At 39.5% G+C, this 18,473-nt stretch overlaps 1 protein-coding gene across 2 annotated transcripts; it reads left to right on the plus strand.

Moving 5' to 3' along the window:
- The first annotated feature begins 710 nt into the window (after nucleotides 1-710).
- gal3st4 (galactose-3-O-sulfotransferase 4) lies at nucleotides 711-15,376 on the plus strand. 2 transcript variants are annotated; one of them, XM_059354615.1, is made up of 4 exons: nucleotides 711-1,058; nucleotides 6,435-6,542; nucleotides 11,411-11,711; nucleotides 14,074-15,376. In XM_059354615.1, exons 1-4 carry the CDS (start codon nucleotides 1,036-1,038, stop codon nucleotides 15,184-15,186), a joined length of 1,545 nt encoding a protein of 514 aa, XP_059210598.1. In that variant the 5' UTR covers nucleotides 711-1,035; the 3' UTR covers nucleotides 15,187-15,376. The 2 variants fall into 2 exon arrangements, with proteins under 2 accessions (XP_059210598.1, XP_059210600.1); XM_059354617.1 differs by having other exon boundaries at nucleotides 11,414-11,711.
- Nucleotides 15,377-18,473: the final 3,097 nt, after the last annotated feature.

Raw genomic sequence — 18,473 nt, forward strand, 5'->3', positions numbered from 1 at the left:
TTTAGCCTTGCCACCACCAAGGTTATTATAGTTAACGAAAACTAACGAAATAACGAAAACTAGAATTGAAAAAACATTTTCATTAACTGAAATAAAAATAAAAACTAGAGTTTTTAAAAAAAACGATAACTAACTGAAACTGTATTGCGTGGTTACAAAACTAACTAAAACTAACTAAAATTATAGTGAAAATGTCCTTAGTTTTCGTTTTTGTCAACTTTTTTCATTCATAATTCAGTGTTTCTATTTGAACATGCAACACCTGGTAAATATGTTTACTGAGACTGGGATGTCTACACTCCAACCAAAATTCAAAACACCCGGAACTGTAAGAGTTAATAACCTTATTGGGGCTGAGATGGATAAACCAAAAGAAATAAAGGCAAAATTTATTATGACCTCTTTGAATCTCGCACCCAACGTATAGCCCATTACAAAAAAACTAAAACTAACACTAAAACTAATAAAAACTAAACTAAAACTAAGCATTTTCAAAAACTAAAAACTAAACCAAAACTAGCAAACTCACTCTAAAAACTAACTAAAACTAACTGAATTTGAAAACAAAAATTCACAACGAAATTTAAACTAAAACTAATGAAAAATCCAAAACTATTATAGGCTAACCTTGGCCATCACTGAGATAGAACAACTTGGATTATCCTGCTGCTTAACAGCGAAAACGCTTTTATTTTGCAAGCGCCCGGAAGTACCACACTCCCCTGTCTACCACTTCACTCCTGTCTCCCTGCCTCTTTCTGCACTTGAGTGTGTGTGTGTGTGTGTGTGTCGGCCGTCAGGATAAAAACCATTAGAGCTGTCGGTGCACACGCACAGAATTGGGTTCGTTCCTCGGTTCAGGACTGAAGCCGCAGCCGGCATCCTAAAAACCGGATCGAGGCTCGGCGGGGCCGCTGCGGGTCCATGGCCTGATCTGTACCAGCGGCGGATCAGCTGCAGCTGAAGCCTTCGAGATGCTCCGAGCTCTCTGCAGCTGCACAATAACAACGTCACCGATACCGGCCCGGGGACACTATGCTTTTCAGACGGAGAGCCAGGTAACGTTAGCTAGCTGGCTAGCAGGAGGAGAAGAGAAAGGGGGACCGGAGGGGTCTGCATGTCCTGATTCAAAGGGGGGCTGCGCTGTGATCCTGCAGAGAAAGAGGAGAAGGTGTGGGTGGAGGGCTGGAGGTGGAGGGGCTGCTTCAAAGGCCTTTCTCTTAATATTTTTCTCTCCATCTGCAAGACCCATTTGTTTCTTTTTTTTTTTTTTTTTTTTTTTTGTTACTGTGTGTGTGTGTGTGTGTGTGTGTGTGGGCATGAGAGCTGTGATGTGACTAAAGGCTCCTTTGTGTTGTGGTGGAGACTGTGGGGTGGTGGCCACTGCTGATTCCTCTGTGTGTTGCTCCGCTCTTATTGTATATCAGCACCACCCATCTTCTGCTGAGACCAGGGGCCATGTAACATCTGTTTGCCATATGTTTATCATAACATATGTGTAATATTGTCTGGTGACTAAGTTCTGTTCAGGATCACATCAGTGAAAACACATGATGCTCTTCATTCTGTTGGTTCCTGCTATGAGACATCTCCACCACCCCGCGTCTCTTATTCACACGCAAAGTCCTATTTTGCTCACAAACAGCATCATTTGCAAAACTTGCTATACATTAGTCAACACAATATCATTTTACATAGTCAATCTAATTATGGCAGCAATAGACAGTAGTTTTCTAGGTAAGGATAATGTGAAAAGTCTAAAAACTACAACTAATGATTGATAATCGCCAGTCATTACTGTCAATTTATTATTCATTAAATAGATTTTAAATAGATTTTAATTGTTTTTTTTCGACAATTAAATGTTTTTTAAAAGAGACAATGTACATTCATCAACAGTCAAACAAATGTAACCGAGCTAGCTAAAAGGCTAGTTGTTTACCTGAGGATATTAAAATAATCTAATTTCTTAGACAGCTAACTTTACCAAAGAATATTTAGCATTGTTATACAATACAATACAATACAATATGTTGCATTTATAGATATGACAACTGTGAAAATAAAGAATAAATGAAAATAATACAAATAACTAGATGAACGTCATTACTGTATGTTCAGTATCAGTCAATTGCTGACCATTTAAATAAAGTATAAGTACAAATAAAATGAATCATTTATCATCAGTGCTGTTTGTTTAGTATCAGTAATTTGCACACCCAAAAATAATAAATGCAAATAAATTAAATAATCACGTCAGTACTGTATGTTTAGTATCAGTCAATTGCTGACCATTTAAATAAAGAATAAATCAAACTAGAATAAGTAGCCAACACATTTTGGAAATCACCACAAGCATCGTTTTCTGCTTTATGTACTGTGTACAAAAAGGTTTTCATATTAGTTGAAGGCGCAAAAAGCACCAGTGCTGACGTTGTTGGTTTACAATAAGCCATTTCTTAACATTACACTTGAATGAATTATATGATAGGGACTCGCTAATTAAATTCCATTGATGTGAGGCTCTGAAGGAAAAGTGGGACTGTGCCCGTCCCCCTTGTCGGCTGCACCTCCAGCAGCGCTGTCTGCTGTAGGTCTGAAGTTAAAGACCCCAGACAGAGGAGGAGGAGCTAAACCAGCATAATCTTATCAACGAGGCAGACATTTCTGTATTTGATGAGGTTTTCCCAGCTAAGTAGATTATAATTCTTTTGAATATAACTGAATGAATGGACTGGATGGCTTCTTGTCTGAAGTTTCTGTTGCTTGTTTGCATAATATAATGCTTCTAGTGGTTTTATGGTAGTAGAGTTTGCATTTGTCCAGCTTGTCAGACAATAGGCGATGTGGCAAAGAACCGTTGTGTGAAAGTTTATCTTAACTGCCTCAGTTGAGATAAAGCACGTACATTTGTATTGTACTTTTAGTGCTGTAGAATAAAGGGGCAACCCTTCTATTTGTATCATTCCTTGATCTTTGTCAAGTAAGGTTTCTTTAGTCAGTTATTCATTTTTAATGCTTCTTTCCACGTTGAAAGGCTTATTTCCAAGAAACTTGCACATCTGTGGCAAAAGCAAGATTTACAGACCTGTCAATTAAATCATGATAAAATCATATGCGCTTTAGTCGACTAAGAATTTCTTTATTCGTGGACAGCCCTAATAAATAGAAATAGAATGAACATAAAAGGGATAGAATGTCATAATAATGGAAAATAAGATGGAAAATAAACCACTGATAACACACATTTTTATAATAATAACAACTGGAAGAGCACAGAACTCCACCAAGGCATTCCATCTTGGAGCGTTGGCATTACAACTTGAGTGGGAGTTCACATGAATTTTCCCTGCCGGGAACTTATTTTCCTGATTATTCCATCACCACATGAATGAAGCACAAAAGTCCTATCTTGCAATGTTAACAAAAGTGAATGAGTATATCCTCCCTGTAATTCAGAGCCGCTCCCAAATGGAACAGGGTCTCCCTTGGCCCATGCTTCACCCCTTTACCAAGTTTCATGAAAATCGGGCCAGGAGTTCTTGTGTAATCCTGCTGACAAAAGGCACCAAAAACACAAGTCATAATTTGGAAATGCATCCTGTAAGATGGAAAGTAAACCCCACTGGCTAACAATGTAAACATAAAAACTGATCAAATGTAAACAGACTCCAAATATGTCCTTAGGTTGATTACTTGCCAAGATTAAAACTAACAGTATTCACATCCCAGCTGCAGGGGGGAAAAGGCAATTAAAAGAAACTCTAACCAACCAGGAAGGCCATTTGACATGACACATTGTGAGTTTTCTGCTATTGTTTCTTGTTGTAATGTCCCTGCATGAAATTTGTAGCCTCTGAAGTTCCACATTTGAAAACACAACTAGATTATTTTTTGTTACTTTGCTGCACAAAGCATTTGTCAGTTTTCAAATTCCTTGGCAGAGATAAGCTGGCACATTTACTTTCAGCTACATTTCTTACTAAAAGGTCAGTGAAGCACAGTTACAGCCTGGGAAGCTTCAACAGTTTTATTAGGTGTCATAAGGTGTTTGTGGGTGGCTATTAAGCAATACAAAAGAGTCGTGTTTGATCATTGTGTACCAAGGCAGGAGCATGACAGAACAGTTGTAATGACCGCATTTACCCCAACTGTAAATCTACATTGTGGTGTGCAGTTGTACAAATGTGGTCTCCCACTCACACGTCCAGTTCTGCACCGCTGGATACACAAATGGAGTCGTCGCAGGAATTGGAATTCCTTATTTGATCCCTCTCTCTGTCTCTGTGTGCCTTGACACATGAAGTGTAAGAAAAACGATGTTCGTCACAATCCTGTAACGTCATTATTACCATAAATTCCTGTTCAGTGATTTACAGTGCTGGCCATAGTGATATAACCCGCTGTTCACACACAGGCAGGCTCTTTCTCGTCTCTCTCCAGCCTGAGGCTATAGCATGGAATGACGTGTATTTAAATACACAGCTCTGATTGGCCGGTTATTTTCTGCCTTTTGCCACTATGCTGCTGTGCATTGAAGTAGTTTATATCAAATGAATGGCAGAATGACATGGTAAAAGTTATATATTTGATTAAAAGACATATAGTACATGGCAGAAATCATCATAAATATCAGCAGGCATTATAATCAGACAGAAGAACTATCAGTACTGGTAGGGCTGGGTGATATGGCAAAACAAATGATCACAGTATATTTTTCATATTGTCCGGTCTCGATTATTATCATTTTTTATTATCATCTTTTTTTTTTTTATTGTTTTTAAACTGCCAGATTTAAAGCATCTCTACTGAAAACTAGAGATTAGTTCAATATTTTATTCACATACAAAGTAAATAACAAAGCAAATTAAATAAGATGAACATAGAAAAATATAAAACCATTTTTTGATCAACAGTACAACAAATATAGAAAAATAACACAGTGTTTTTTGCTGTCAATGTTTTGTTAACTTGTTTATTGAACTAGATTCCATTCAGTAATAACTTCTTCGGTAAGTTTTCATACGTCCCACGCTCTTGAATGCACCAAAGCCGTTCCGACGCTTTGAATGCATCATGCTGGTGTATGAATCGCCGTGCTGTGAATGTTATTTTTCTCTCGATACAGCGGTGGATAGATTGTAATTTCCTTTGCTCTTTCCCAACATTCACCTGTTCCTCCCTGGTTTATTGCTCCAAGTCATGGCTGACATCTATTTCGCTGCCTCAGCTCCACGTTTGGTCTTTCTGTTTTTTTCTCCGGCAACTTACAAACAGTAGTGGAGTAGGAAAAGGTCGACTCTGACTGGCTGTTGCCACACACATTTCCGACATGTTTGATTGAGTAAATATGCTCACAACTGATCACTGTAATCGACCTGAAATTTATCGCGATCACTAATAGCGATCTTATAATCGCCCAGGCCTAAGTACTGGTATACAGTAGGGTTGGGACATCATCCATTGTGATGGCTGACTCTAGACCCTTCCAGACTGCCGCTTAAGGCCACAATATTCACACCTCTGTGTTTTGCCTTCAATCTTAATGTCCCAGAGGTGTAACCTGGGGACCAAGTGATCCACGCTCTGTACTACGTTTGGAGGTAGTAAGAGAGGCGTTAAATTGCAGTTAGAGAGGAGATCAATGTGCACCAGTGGAGTCTGCAAGCCAAAAAAATTTGTGACATTATGTACATTATTTGTGCGGTCAACGCTTGGGTAATAAGAAAGGAAGTGGACCGTATCATCAAAAACACGCTTCTCACTTGAGTGCGACAGTAATCGAATCATGTTAAACAAAATTCAGAACGACTGTACATCAGTATGAAAAGGGCTATTGTGATTTTAAAGACCCAACCTCCATTAAAAGTAACAATTCTGACTTATTTAATGGTGCACAGACTTTTAAGTGCGAGAGAATCCGTTCAAACCATTTCAGTAGACCTCGTCATATGCCATTGGTACACATTGTCCAACCCTAGGACACAGCTTGCAGCAGGTCCTGCTGTCTCTGGATGTTTTCAGGCAGCTCTCCTCCCCGTGATGATGATGATGATGATGATGATGATGCCTTAGTCATATTTGTTTTATGACTCATCCAAATATCTCCCTCTCTCTATTCCTCTTTTTGTCTCTCCACTCTCCCCTACCTCCTCCACCCTCCTTTATCCCACGCTCTGCCCATCTCTCTATCTCCTCTCTTTTTACATGACATCATCTCCCTTTTGTCCCCCTCCTCCACCTCATAACATCATCTTTTCTTCCTCATCCACCCATCCCCTTGCCCTTCCATCCCTCATTTCCCCCCTTGTACATAACATCTTCCATCCCCCATTCCTACTTCCTTCTCTGACCTTTTCTCTAACACACCATCTTCTTTACATCTTGCCTCCATCCATCCATCCATCCATCCATCCATCTACTTCTACTCTTAGGATGTTGCGGTGGCTGATGTGTGGTCGGGTGGGACCAGTCTGGATGTGGAAAGCACTGCTGCTTTTCGTCGCCATTGCGTTTGCTGTCCAACTGTTCTTCAACAAGAGGTATCTTATTTCATTTACTCAGTGTTTTTTTATACAGGCTTTGTCTCTAGTTTCTTTTCACTCAACTTTTGCATTACAGGTAATAGTAGGTATATCCACCAAAATGACCCACTACCAAATTGGATCAAAACTTTTCCCGTCAAAAGATAACTGTACATTTTTGGATTGTTCACAGCCAATCACTGCAAGTGTTTTTTAATTTAATGGGACACGTGATTGGCCCACTGCCGCAGCGGCTTACAGGGCTGTTGTAGAGACCAACTTAATCAAGTCCAAGACCAGGCACTGGCTAATCCAAGTCAAGACCAAATCCAAAGGCAGCTGAGATCAATTCAAGTCTATGTCTAGAGCAAACCAAGTCATGTTCAACACCACCGTGTCTTTCCAATACTAATGTAGTGATTAAGGAGTTAGAATGGACAGAGATAATCTATCTAGAAACAAGACTGATCTGTTTTCTAACATCAAACAAATCTAATGCATGTTGGAAGAATCAGCCAACGTTTTGTAAAGCTGATCCTGAATCAACAGCCAGGAAAAAGTTAATTAGTGTCTGAGCCTGAGGCCGAGTCCAGCAAGGCTCGAGATGGAGGACCAAACTCCATTGTCATGAGTGGTATCAAATTAAGTAGAAACAAAAGGAATCAAATTAAATGCACTATTGATTTAGTAATCATAATCGATATGATACCCAGCCCTAGTTGTTTGCCTATCAATCAAAATCATTTCTATGTATAGAAACATGATATTTTCCATCCTATTTGCCAAACGCCTTGCCCATGCTTGATTAAGTTGTCACAAACGGCTCATTAAAATTTTCTTTAAAGGCGGATGCTGCGTACAAACAGTCCAATGCTTTTTGTTTATGATGGAAGTCATACCTGACTGTGGTTCCTCAGACCGACCACAGCAGCATGAGCTGACTGTTTTTCAGCTTGCAGCAGTGTGCTGATCATGTGACAGTGGCACTCACAAGAACCACACTGAGGAACTGTGGAGAACAACACAGGAGCTTAATGTACCGGAACACTTAATCACAGAACACCTCTTTACCAAACATACAAAGAGTCTTTGTGTCGACAGGCAGGCTTGAAGCGATATCCGTTTCATAGTTTGTTCATAATATTAGTTCATGATTGTGTCCGATTCCTTATCATACTAATACATGTATGTTTTTTGTTTGCTAAAGGCTGCAACTAATCATTTGTCAAATCAAAAGTGATATCTTCAAATGTCTTGTTTTGTCTGACCAACAGTTAAAAAGCCAAAGAAAAGAATCATTTCCTCATTTATTGTCTTGGCCTGTGTGCCCTGAGAGCTCATTTTTAAATGCTGCAAATGCAAAAACAAAAACAAATCAAATACAGAAACATGCTCAAAGAAGCACACACGACAATGGAGAATGGTTCCATGACACCCCTAAAAATGACTCGTTGTTGCTGCAATGTCGTGTCCATCTGTCAGGAAAGTTAGCTGAATGTAGTTGCGTTGCTTTTTGATTAAGTGTTTCAAAGATTCACCTACTATTATAGATGTCTGCTGCTAACCTGGCATTAGCACTTTTGCTTATATAGCCTGTCAATTTAAATACTCTGACCAACTACCATGGACAATGTAAATTGATTGGATATTCTCAACGTGAGGTTGCTTATTGTTTTGTGGAAATAATGTTTTTTAAGCCTTGAGTTTGTCATTTTGGCCAGCGGCGTCTTGTTTTTTGGAGCCACATGTTACACTACACTTAAGTTATACTATACTACTGAGCACTAGCTGGCATGCTTGGTTAGCTAGGTGTAAAAATTGTGACCGTTTAATTCTCCCTAAATGAAAAGTAGGGTCATCAGGTGTTTTTCAACTGAGTACTTTCTGAGTACTTTTTGGAAAGCGTTAGTTAGCTAGTTAGTTCCCCTCGGCCTCTGTTCCCATACAGGTACTTTTGTAGCGGCTAACCAACGGAGTCCAAATGTGACAACAGACCGTCAAGGCAAGCAGTGTTGCCAACTTAGCGACTTTGTCACTATCTTTAGCGACTATTCAGACCCCTCTAGCGACTCTTCTCCAAAAAAGCGACTAGCGACAAATCTAGCGACTTTTTCTGTTGTTATTGGAGAGTTTTGGAGACTCGCTACTCTTCTTAATGAGTATCAGGCGCCATCCCAAAGCCCTCACAAGCGGCTCAGTCCTCCCACAGCGGTCTTACCCAGCTGCAGTCAGCAGCTCAGAAAGTACTTGCCCGAGGCAGGTACTTTCTGAGCCACTACCTGAACCACTAACTGGTGAAGTTGGGTGGATCTTGGGCGGATCCTCTCTCCCAAGCCACACCCATAGCGGCTCACAGGAGAGAAAAGTACCTAATTGGAAATAATCATATTCCCCCCTCCCTTACAGACCCAGAGGACATTATGTCACACATAAGGAGAGAAATTGGACTATTGATACGCTGATTAACAGAGAAATACATCATTTAAACTGTTCTCACACTTCTTCTCCTCGATATTTGCTCATCTTACACCTCAGCATTTGATAATGATCTCGGTGATCCCATCTAAAGAACTGGCAAATGGACCGTGTGTCATGGGGTTTCGTGTTGTTGAATTTGGGCTCATTTTAAAACCTAAAATCCACGGAGATTAAGCTAAGATCTGTTAGCAGCCTGTGTTGGCTGAGAAAAACACTGCGGTTCTCAAAATGAAAAAGATGCTTGAATCTTGTTACAACAACCTGAAAATGAGCTCTTAGCAGCATGAGATGTGAAATATTCATGTGGCAAATTGAAACAAGCTGTGTTGTTGTTTTTGTATTTCATTTTCATTTAAAAGATGTAAAAACTAAGATAAAGAGAAGATGTCTAGCGTTAAGACTGTTAATGGACAATCCATCTCTTAACTATTACTTGCGGTTACAATTTGTGCGCATTTTCTTATTAACAGATCTGATGTTATTTTTAAGAAAGCAGTGTCTGCAGTCTGGATGGAATCAGGATTTTTCTCCTTTAAAGACAGGATGTTGTTCTTGAACAGCTGCTTTATATTCTTAGATTCCTGTACGGGTACATTTAATTCGTTCCTGAGTTTATTATAATAGGAAAAATGTTCTCAAAATACAGTTTGAATTGAATTTTGGTATTATTATATGCACACAGTAAGACCGTAAGTCAGTTATTAACCCTGAAGTCGTTTTTGTCTTGACTTTGACTTCGCTCTCTTTGTGGAGTTCAGGGCTTCTTCTAAGCTCTCAACTCCTTCAGTCTACCCTCCAAACATCTGGGTCCAAGGGCCCTGGGGGAGGTTCAGGTTGCAGCCCCTCTGCCTGCTGAGAGCCTTTCTGTGGTGCGGTCAAAGCATAACAACTAGCTTTTGAAAAAAGTCTACTGCCTTCTAATTGATCTACGCTCTAAGGCAACTGCACAGTGTAGAGCCTGACTGATGCGGGATGCTTTTAGTGCTATGCCAATATTGACATTTCCAATAAAAATCCCTTAGATTTGGCTATAAAAGCATTAAAGCACACGCCCTTTTGTAATTGAGTCATACACTCACTGGTCAGACTCACCATCCATCCCCAAATACATTCCAAAAAGTGTTTTCACTTCACAAGAATGATCCATTTTTACTTATTCATATGATATTTTTTCGTTTTTTACAATGTTTAAAATGTAGTTTAATTCAGGGTGACTGTTTTTGGACAAACATTAAAAACAATTTGTTTGGGAGGCGATATAAACAATGACATCAACAAGGGCCAGATAAATCCTGAAAACAGAGCCAAGAGGAGATGCTTAAGTCTAGTTTTCCCTTTAGACCACTTGAATTAAAATGCTGAAAGTTTTTTACGATTTTTTTTGCCCACTGATGCCAAAATAAAACTGCCGAAACCATCTTAAAGTCTTTGCCAAAATTAAAGCTTCATTAATTGATTTTTGTTGTCCACTTCTGGGGCCAAAAAGAATGTATCTTTATTTGGGGTGGTGTTTCTGTCCACCCGTTGCTTTTAGCTATATTTTGGTCTCCACCAACCCCCACATGTTCTAAATGTGTTCACCCGATCACCAAATCAATTATGTAAAAGGGCCATTCACAATATATATATATACAACACAATATATATATATATATATATATATATATATATATATATATACATACACTACCGGTCAAAAGTTTTAGAACACACCAACTTTTCCAGAATTTAATTGAAAATGATGCAGTTTAATGTCTCAGTGTACTCTGAAATTAATGCACATTTGCAACATTTAAAATTCTTCATTGAGCATGATAGTGTTTTGAAAGTAAAAAAAGATTCAAAATCACATTTTATGTTGGACTAAAGGACTAAAAAAAGCCACAAAATGACCAAAAAAAGACACAAAATTACAACAAAAAAAAAAGACACCAAAAGACACAAAATGGCTAAAAAAAGACACAAAATGACAAAAAAAAAGACACAAAATGACCAAAAAAGACACAAAATGACTTACAAAGACATGAAAAGAATTCAAAAATGGACAAAATAGCCCGAGACTCCATAGAGTTAAGTTGTTAACCCATTTCTTGTTCCCTGAAAAAGGCCTACTTGTATAATTCTGAAATGTACATTATTTTTCAGTTTTGGTTAAGCTTACCTTTTTTTATTTACCTCTGGCAGTTCACCACTTACCTTTGTACCCTTTCAAGCTGTTCATTTGACTTGAACTGCTTGAATTTCAATAAAAAACTGGAAAAATTGGGGTGTTCTAAAACTTTTCACCGGTAGTGTATATGTATCAAATAATCAAATGTTCCTTTGCTTTATTTGTATGATTTTCAACATACACAGTCACAGAAATGTAATCTAAAGTTAAAAGGCTCCCTTCTCTTCTCTTTCCACAGCAGTGTCCAGCCAATTGGCTCCATCTTCACGTCCCCTGATGCTCAGGGGCCCCCTCTAGGCTCCTGTCAGCCCCACACACACATCATGTTCCTCAAGACCCACAAGACGGCAAGCAGCACGCTGCTCAACATACTGTACCGCTTCGGGGATGAGCGTGGCCTCCGCTTCGCCCTGCCACTGAGCACCTACCAGCTGGGCTACCCACTGCCCTTCAACGCTCACAGGGTCAAAGGTTACCGAGGTCCCAGAGTCACCCAGTACCACATCATTGCAAATCACATGAGATTTAATAAGCCTGAGGTGAGTTATTCACAAGAGGAGAGGGGGAAGGGAACAACATAGTGATGGAAGTGTAGTGAAGTGCATTAAATGAATAGTCATTTGTTTTTAGATTTTAAATTGGTCAGAATTGCGTATTTCATATACGGTATGGTTTCTTTTCACAGCTTCAATCCAGATATGTCTGTGTAGGGCTACAAACAAGAAAGTGGGAATTGTATTTTTAAGTGTTCATATATGGCCAAACCAAAACTTAATAATCGTTCCTTGTAGGGCCGGGACTTTAATGCGTTAATTAAGATTAATTAATTACACAAAAATGATCGCGTTAAAAAATTGACGTATTTTAATCACACTTATTTTTGCACCGCGGAACGTTTGTCACTGGATGAGTTTCAGGCGGACCGATTATACTGGAGCACCAACTAGCGTTCATGAGTTGAGACAACAACAAACCACAGTGAACATGAAGGAAGAAGCTGATGAGACGCTTTGGTTGGCCCCGTGGATGATGGGACATTTAGTTACTAAAAACCAACGGATGGAAGCGTCGATAAGAGCATGGTTGTGTTGCTATGCAACAAGGAATTCACATATCACCGCAGCAGATCGAGCCTCAAGTATCACCTCAATGCAAAACATATAGCAGCTAGCGTGGACGCTAATGTGGTATTCAACGGTATACTAAAAATCCATATGAAAAAAATTACTTCTCACTGTTCTCAGGTCAAATATTTATATGCGATTAATTTCGATTAATTAATTACAAAGCCTCTAATTAATTAGATTAATTTTTTTTAATCGAGTCCCGGCCCTAGTTCCTTGCAAATAATACTTTCTAACATCATAAAACACATTACATCTTGAATCAAGCAAGTGAGATAGAGGGATCCGAATTCTTCTAACTAACAAATCTTAAACATCTTGTGGTGGAGGTCAAAATCGCCACCTCAGTAGATCATGTACTTTAGTAGTGCGTATTCCATAAGTGATGTACTGTCAATCAAATGACCAAAACCATCAGCTTTACAGTGAACCAGGGATTTGTGGGGGCCGTGTCTAACATGTATTTGGTCAGGAAAGAATGAAATGCCATTTCACATGGATTAAAGTTCTCCGTCGCTACGGCAGATTTCCGTCATTTGGAGTTCACAGAGACCACTTATGAGGTCAATAGCCGTGTTTCCTTTAGGGTAAAGAGTGGCCGATGGGAAACTCTCAGGCCACGCCCTCTCAAATGTCCGCTCACTCAGAGTGTCGCCATTACAAAAAGGGACCAATAGGGATTTACTAGACTCCGGAGGTGACGTATGGTTTTCAATTGTAGCGTAATCGCTTAGCGACAGTTTCGACCGTGATCACATGCGCAACGGATTAAACACGGAGATGCAACTTTTACAAAACAAAAGCAGCATGGCTAATTATGCACAGTGTAGCCGCTGATCATAAACATCGTGGTCTTGAATTAACTGGCATCGCTAACTGTGCACAGGGTGTCAGGTGCTTGTTGTAAACAAACAGAGATCGCTAAGTGAACACCTCCTGCAGCAGCAGCAGCACATACACACTGTACTGCTACAGAGCTAACTGTTAGCCTACTAGCAATTTAATAGTGGTGTTGTTTGTTTGATGCTTGTTCTGTTTGTTAATTTTTTTAATAACACAAAGTACTATAGAGATTTGCACCCATTGTTATTTAATCCTGGGGCTGTTTGTTGATGTATTTTTTTATTTCTATTTTCTTATATATAAAAGGTTTACTTGAAATAAGGAAAATAAAAACATGTAATGAAAAGTTATGTAGATGCTTGATTATTTTAGGAAGTAAAGACGAGCTTGGCAAAAAACTAATAATTGAAAAGACAAAAAAATGCAATAGATGCAATAGAACAGCTGTTTAAAATCCTCCTCCTGTAAAACAGTATTTGTTGAGCAATTAAATGTGATGGCAGTCAAGTAACCTAACCTGGAACATGTTTCACACACTGCACATGACTTGGCTGTAGCGCAAATCAAATTTCAGTCAGAAGATTTTTTTTTACTTTAATCCATGCATTTCAGCCGTTATAGTTTCAGAAATATTGTATTTTCTATGTTCAAAGGACTACTGTCGCATTATGAAGTCCCCTGAAATGAATAAAAGTATGAAAACATTTTCAATGGCTGGCGAACAGAAGAGGAATTCTTAGATCTGTTTTCTTCCCTGGCTACACCGGAATCCCAGAAATATAACAGTCGATGTGTTCTGAGATTGATGAAAGGACAAGTATACAAAAAAAAACATTCTCAGAGGATCCAAATAAGATAAATGATAGAACAGTTATATTTGACTTGCATCACAATAATGGTGATATTTTGTGACGACAAGTTTTTTGTTTCTTAGGTGGAGAAGGTGATGCCTGCGGACACGTTCTATTTCTCCATCATCAGGGACCCGGTGGCTCTGACTGAGTCCTCCTTTGTTTATTTTAAAGAAGTAGCGCCAGCCTTTCGGAAAGCCAAAACCTTGGGCGACTTTGCTGACGACCCTAGAAAATACTACGACCCTCGTGTCCGCAACAGCCACTATGCTCGCAACCTGATGTGGTTTGACTTTGGCTTGGACAACAATGCTAATTTCTCCGAGGCCCTGGCTAAGCGTGGTGAGGCCATGATCCGCCGGACCTTCAAACTGGTCCTCTTGACTGAGTACTTTGACCACTCCATGATCCTGCTGAGACACGCCCTCTGCTGGCCACTGGATGCCATCGTCTCGTTCAGGCAAAATGCCCAGAAGAAGCCCACCAGCAGCGGGGGGATGAGTGAGAGCTTGGTGGCGGCGGCGCTGGCTGGTGTCGGTGGTAGAGGAGTACGTCCACAAGCCAAAACGCTGACCAATATAACAGAGGAACAGCGGGAGAAGCTGCGGCAGTGGAATGCCTTAGACTGGCACTTATATAAAACCTTCAACCAGACCTTCTGGGAGGAAGTCAACAGATTCGGTCATGCCCAGATGGAGCAGGAGTTAGCTCTTCTCAGGGCGCGGCGGGAAGAACTGACCCGTGTTTGTCTCAGGGACGGCGGGAATCCTGTGGAGGCGTATCGGATCCGAGACAAAAACCTCCGCCCGTACCAGAGTGGATCGGTGAAGATTCTTGGCTACGAGATCCGGGCGGGGCTGGACAACGCCACCAGGTTGGCCTGTATGAGGTTGATCAGGCCCGAGCTCCAGTACAAAGACGTGCTGGATGCTAAAATGTTCCCACGGGCTCCGTCTGCCCATGTCCAGCCAGGGCAACAGAACCAGGGCCCGGTAGCAGCAGCAGCAGCAGCAGCAGCAGCAGCAGCAGCAGCCGGGGCATCTCATTTAAGACCAGACTCATCGAAGACAGGAGAGAAGCCTTCGGGGAGAGAGGATGGGGAGTCGACGGTGGAGGCCATGCAAAGGGACTGGAAATTGATCAGCTTAGAAAGTAGGAACCAGACTTTGATACGAGGAAGAAGAAGATTGACATAGTTTGAGGTGAGTCTTGCTCCTAAATATGGTACCTTTTGGTCCTTGAACAGATGGACGAATGAAACTGAAAACTGAGCCAAGCTCCTCCTTTGTACTTCCACTTTTTTGGTTGTTTGCTTGTTTTCTAAAAAAAAAAAAAAAAACTGTCTTTGCTTTAACTTGGTGTCGTTCTGGGGAACTTGACCTTTGACCTCTGAGGGCCTGGGATGCTTTCATGGCTGCATTAACAAGTCGGAGGAAGAAAAGGGGAAAAAAGGACCACTTTGTTTGTTTTTTATAAGGAGAACAGAGGTGCTTTCTGCTTTTCTGTTTATTTATAGACACAGAGAAGCCTGTTTTATTCCCTGTTCATATTAATACTTAAGGAGTTACATTGTCCTTGGTGCACATGCTTGAAACTTCTCAACATAAAGGTACATTTAGCCCAAACCGCCTCTCATGCAGTACCATTACACTGAGCTGAGCACCTTAGTAACACCTGGCGTTTTAAAAACTTTTCCACAGAACCCCTGAAAGATTCTTAAATTTTTCTTTTCCACCTGTTTCCAAAGGTGTATTTAATAAATCATGTAGTGATGATAGCTGGAAATGTCATATTCTCCAACTCAATGTAAAAATCTCAGTCATTCATGCAGTTGATGGATTATTCTTTCATTCAGATTCCATGTAACAAACAATTCCAAATGTTGTCCAACCAACTTCTCGCTATTTTTCAGAAAAGTGCTTACCTCTAAAGCAATAGTAATACATGAGAGGCACAAACTGGGTTTAGCGTATGTATACAACACTACTTTTCCTTTGCTGATACAGTTTGTAAGTCTGTATAGGCTGGTACTTGTTAATTGGTAAAAAGAATTAGGATAATTGCTTTTTTTGTCTTGGAAACACATAAGGGTCAGTATTGAGCCTTGTCTAGAACCACTAACCCCAACAGCTTCTTAAATATCTCTTAATGATACAAGAGGAGAAAATAATCTGAGCCCTGTGCTTCTGATCCGAGGTAACATCAGCTTCTGGGCCCATTCCTTTCTTCCACTATACGCTGAAGTATCCATCTGTCTGACACATGAGGCGACATTACCATGGAGACCCATTTCTGTGTTGTGATGTTAGGTATTAAAAATGAAACTCCTATCATTGTGGGCCAATATAAATCTCAAAGCAGCTGCCTGATAAAGAAGCACTCCCTAATAATTTATAATGCACAATGACAGACTCCCCAGAATTCCCTCCAGATATTTGAACAATGAGTCAGCAGATATTTTAATATTTATTATTATCGATGTTTAGGTGTCAGACAGGTTACAAGAGACAACTTGTAGGCACTTTAAAGGAACACTCCACCGTTTTTTCATATTAAAACATGTTATTCGGTCAAGTAAGACAAGTTGATACAGACCTCTTGCGTCTCAATGCAAATACACTCAATCGCCCTGGCGCGCGGTGCCACTTGGCTAGCACTTAGCTTAGCCCAGTTCATTCATTAGGATCCAAACAGATGGACAGTTAGAAGCGACCAAACTCCTCCACGTTTTCCCTATTTAAATACAGCTACACGAGTAGTTAAACGACCAAGTATGGCGACACAAAATAAAACGTGGCGCTTTTCTAAGCGGATAAAAAGGATAACTATAATGTATGGCGGAATAGCACTTGGGAGCACTTCGACTCGGCGCAGTAATATCATCACTCCTGAGGGGAGAAGATTTTTCAGCAGTGATGATATTACTGCGCCGAGTTGAAGTGCTCCCAAGTGCTATTCCGCCATACATTATAGTGACGCAAGAGGTCTGTATCAACTCGTCTTACTTGACCGAATAACATGTTTTAATGTGAAAAAACGGTGGTGTTCCTTTAACTCATATTCCAAGTCATCAGTGTTGCTCAGGAGCCCATAGACTGTATAAAGAGGGTTGACGCGTCTTCACTTCCTCCCATGTTACAAAATTGCCAAAATATCACAGATTCGGCTGCTGCCATCTTGCACTGTTGAGGTTACATTCACATTTTATAGCCTCAAATAACAATTAAAAGGCAAACATATTAAGGACATTAACACTTGACACAAACATCAATGTGACAGGAAGGACCTTCGGATCCATTCGATAATTCAGTGGGTTCTTCTTTAGCCTTTCCTACATTCTTTCAACAAGTTTCATGAAAATCAGGCCAGAAGTTTTTCCATAATCCTTCTGACAAACGCACACGCCAGACTGAAATATCTCAGCTCCTTGGCCGAGGTAAAAAACAATAAAAAAAAATAAATAAATAAACAATGAAAGCCAATCATAATGCATCTAAAGAAACGACAGCAAAAAAAAACAGTACATTTAAAATAAATAATTGAAAATACAACGAAACAATATCTCAGAAAAAAGCAAATATCATTCTTGACATTCTACAGCTTTGGCCAATGAAATTATCTCCGACTGCAGCATGGTCTCTTAAAAATGACATTTCTGTACAATGAAACTGCATTGGGAATAACATTTAGAAGGAAACACATTTTCTCCTGGATTAGATTCTTTATAGATAGAGATTCTTTTTGTTGAGTTTTGTCTAGTCTGTTCTTTCTCAACTGAAAACTTTTGTTAAAGAATAATTGACAATATACAGATACGTGCAATGTAAAACATTGTCAACCAATACTAGAAAATAAAACCGGGAAGAAAAAAAAACAAGACACCACGAGTGTCTTAAGTGTCTTAAGTTTTTTGCATGATATGTTCTGTTAAAAAGTTTTCATATCAGATAACATATACCAGCCAATATCGGCCAACAATATCGGTCGATCTATACATTTCCTAACCCTCCTGTTACGTTTGTTTCTCAGGAACAGCAATAATGTTCATGGAGCAATTTGACCCGCTGCATAAACATTGTTTTAATGTTTAATGTTTTAATTAATAACGCCACTAAGCATCTCAATCAATATTTAGTGCAATGCTGTTATTTACCTCTCAAAGATCATGGTTCAATGAGGATAATTCACTCGTTTTCATTTAAAAACATTAATGTTAAAACTTTTTTTATGTACACTGGAAAGACCTACATATAAAATACAATAGTTTGACATGACTTTGATTTTTATTTTTTTATTTTAAATGTTCTTTTTTTTTTCTTTTTATGAAAACATACTTTTACTTTATTTTTTATTTTTTATTTTATTCTGAAATGGGTCAATTTGACCCGCAACATATCAGGAGGGTTAAGGTCTAAGAAACCTACTTAACTTGCAAAAATAACATAAGTATTGTAACAAACTTACTTATTTTATCCTAAGCTAT

This window comes from Centropristis striata, chromosome 17 (genome assembly GCF_030273125.1).
Source record: "Centropristis striata isolate RG_2023a ecotype Rhode Island chromosome 17, C.striata_1.0, whole genome shotgun sequence".
Lineage (NCBI taxonomy): Eukaryota > Metazoa > Chordata > Actinopteri > Perciformes > Serranidae > Centropristis > Centropristis striata.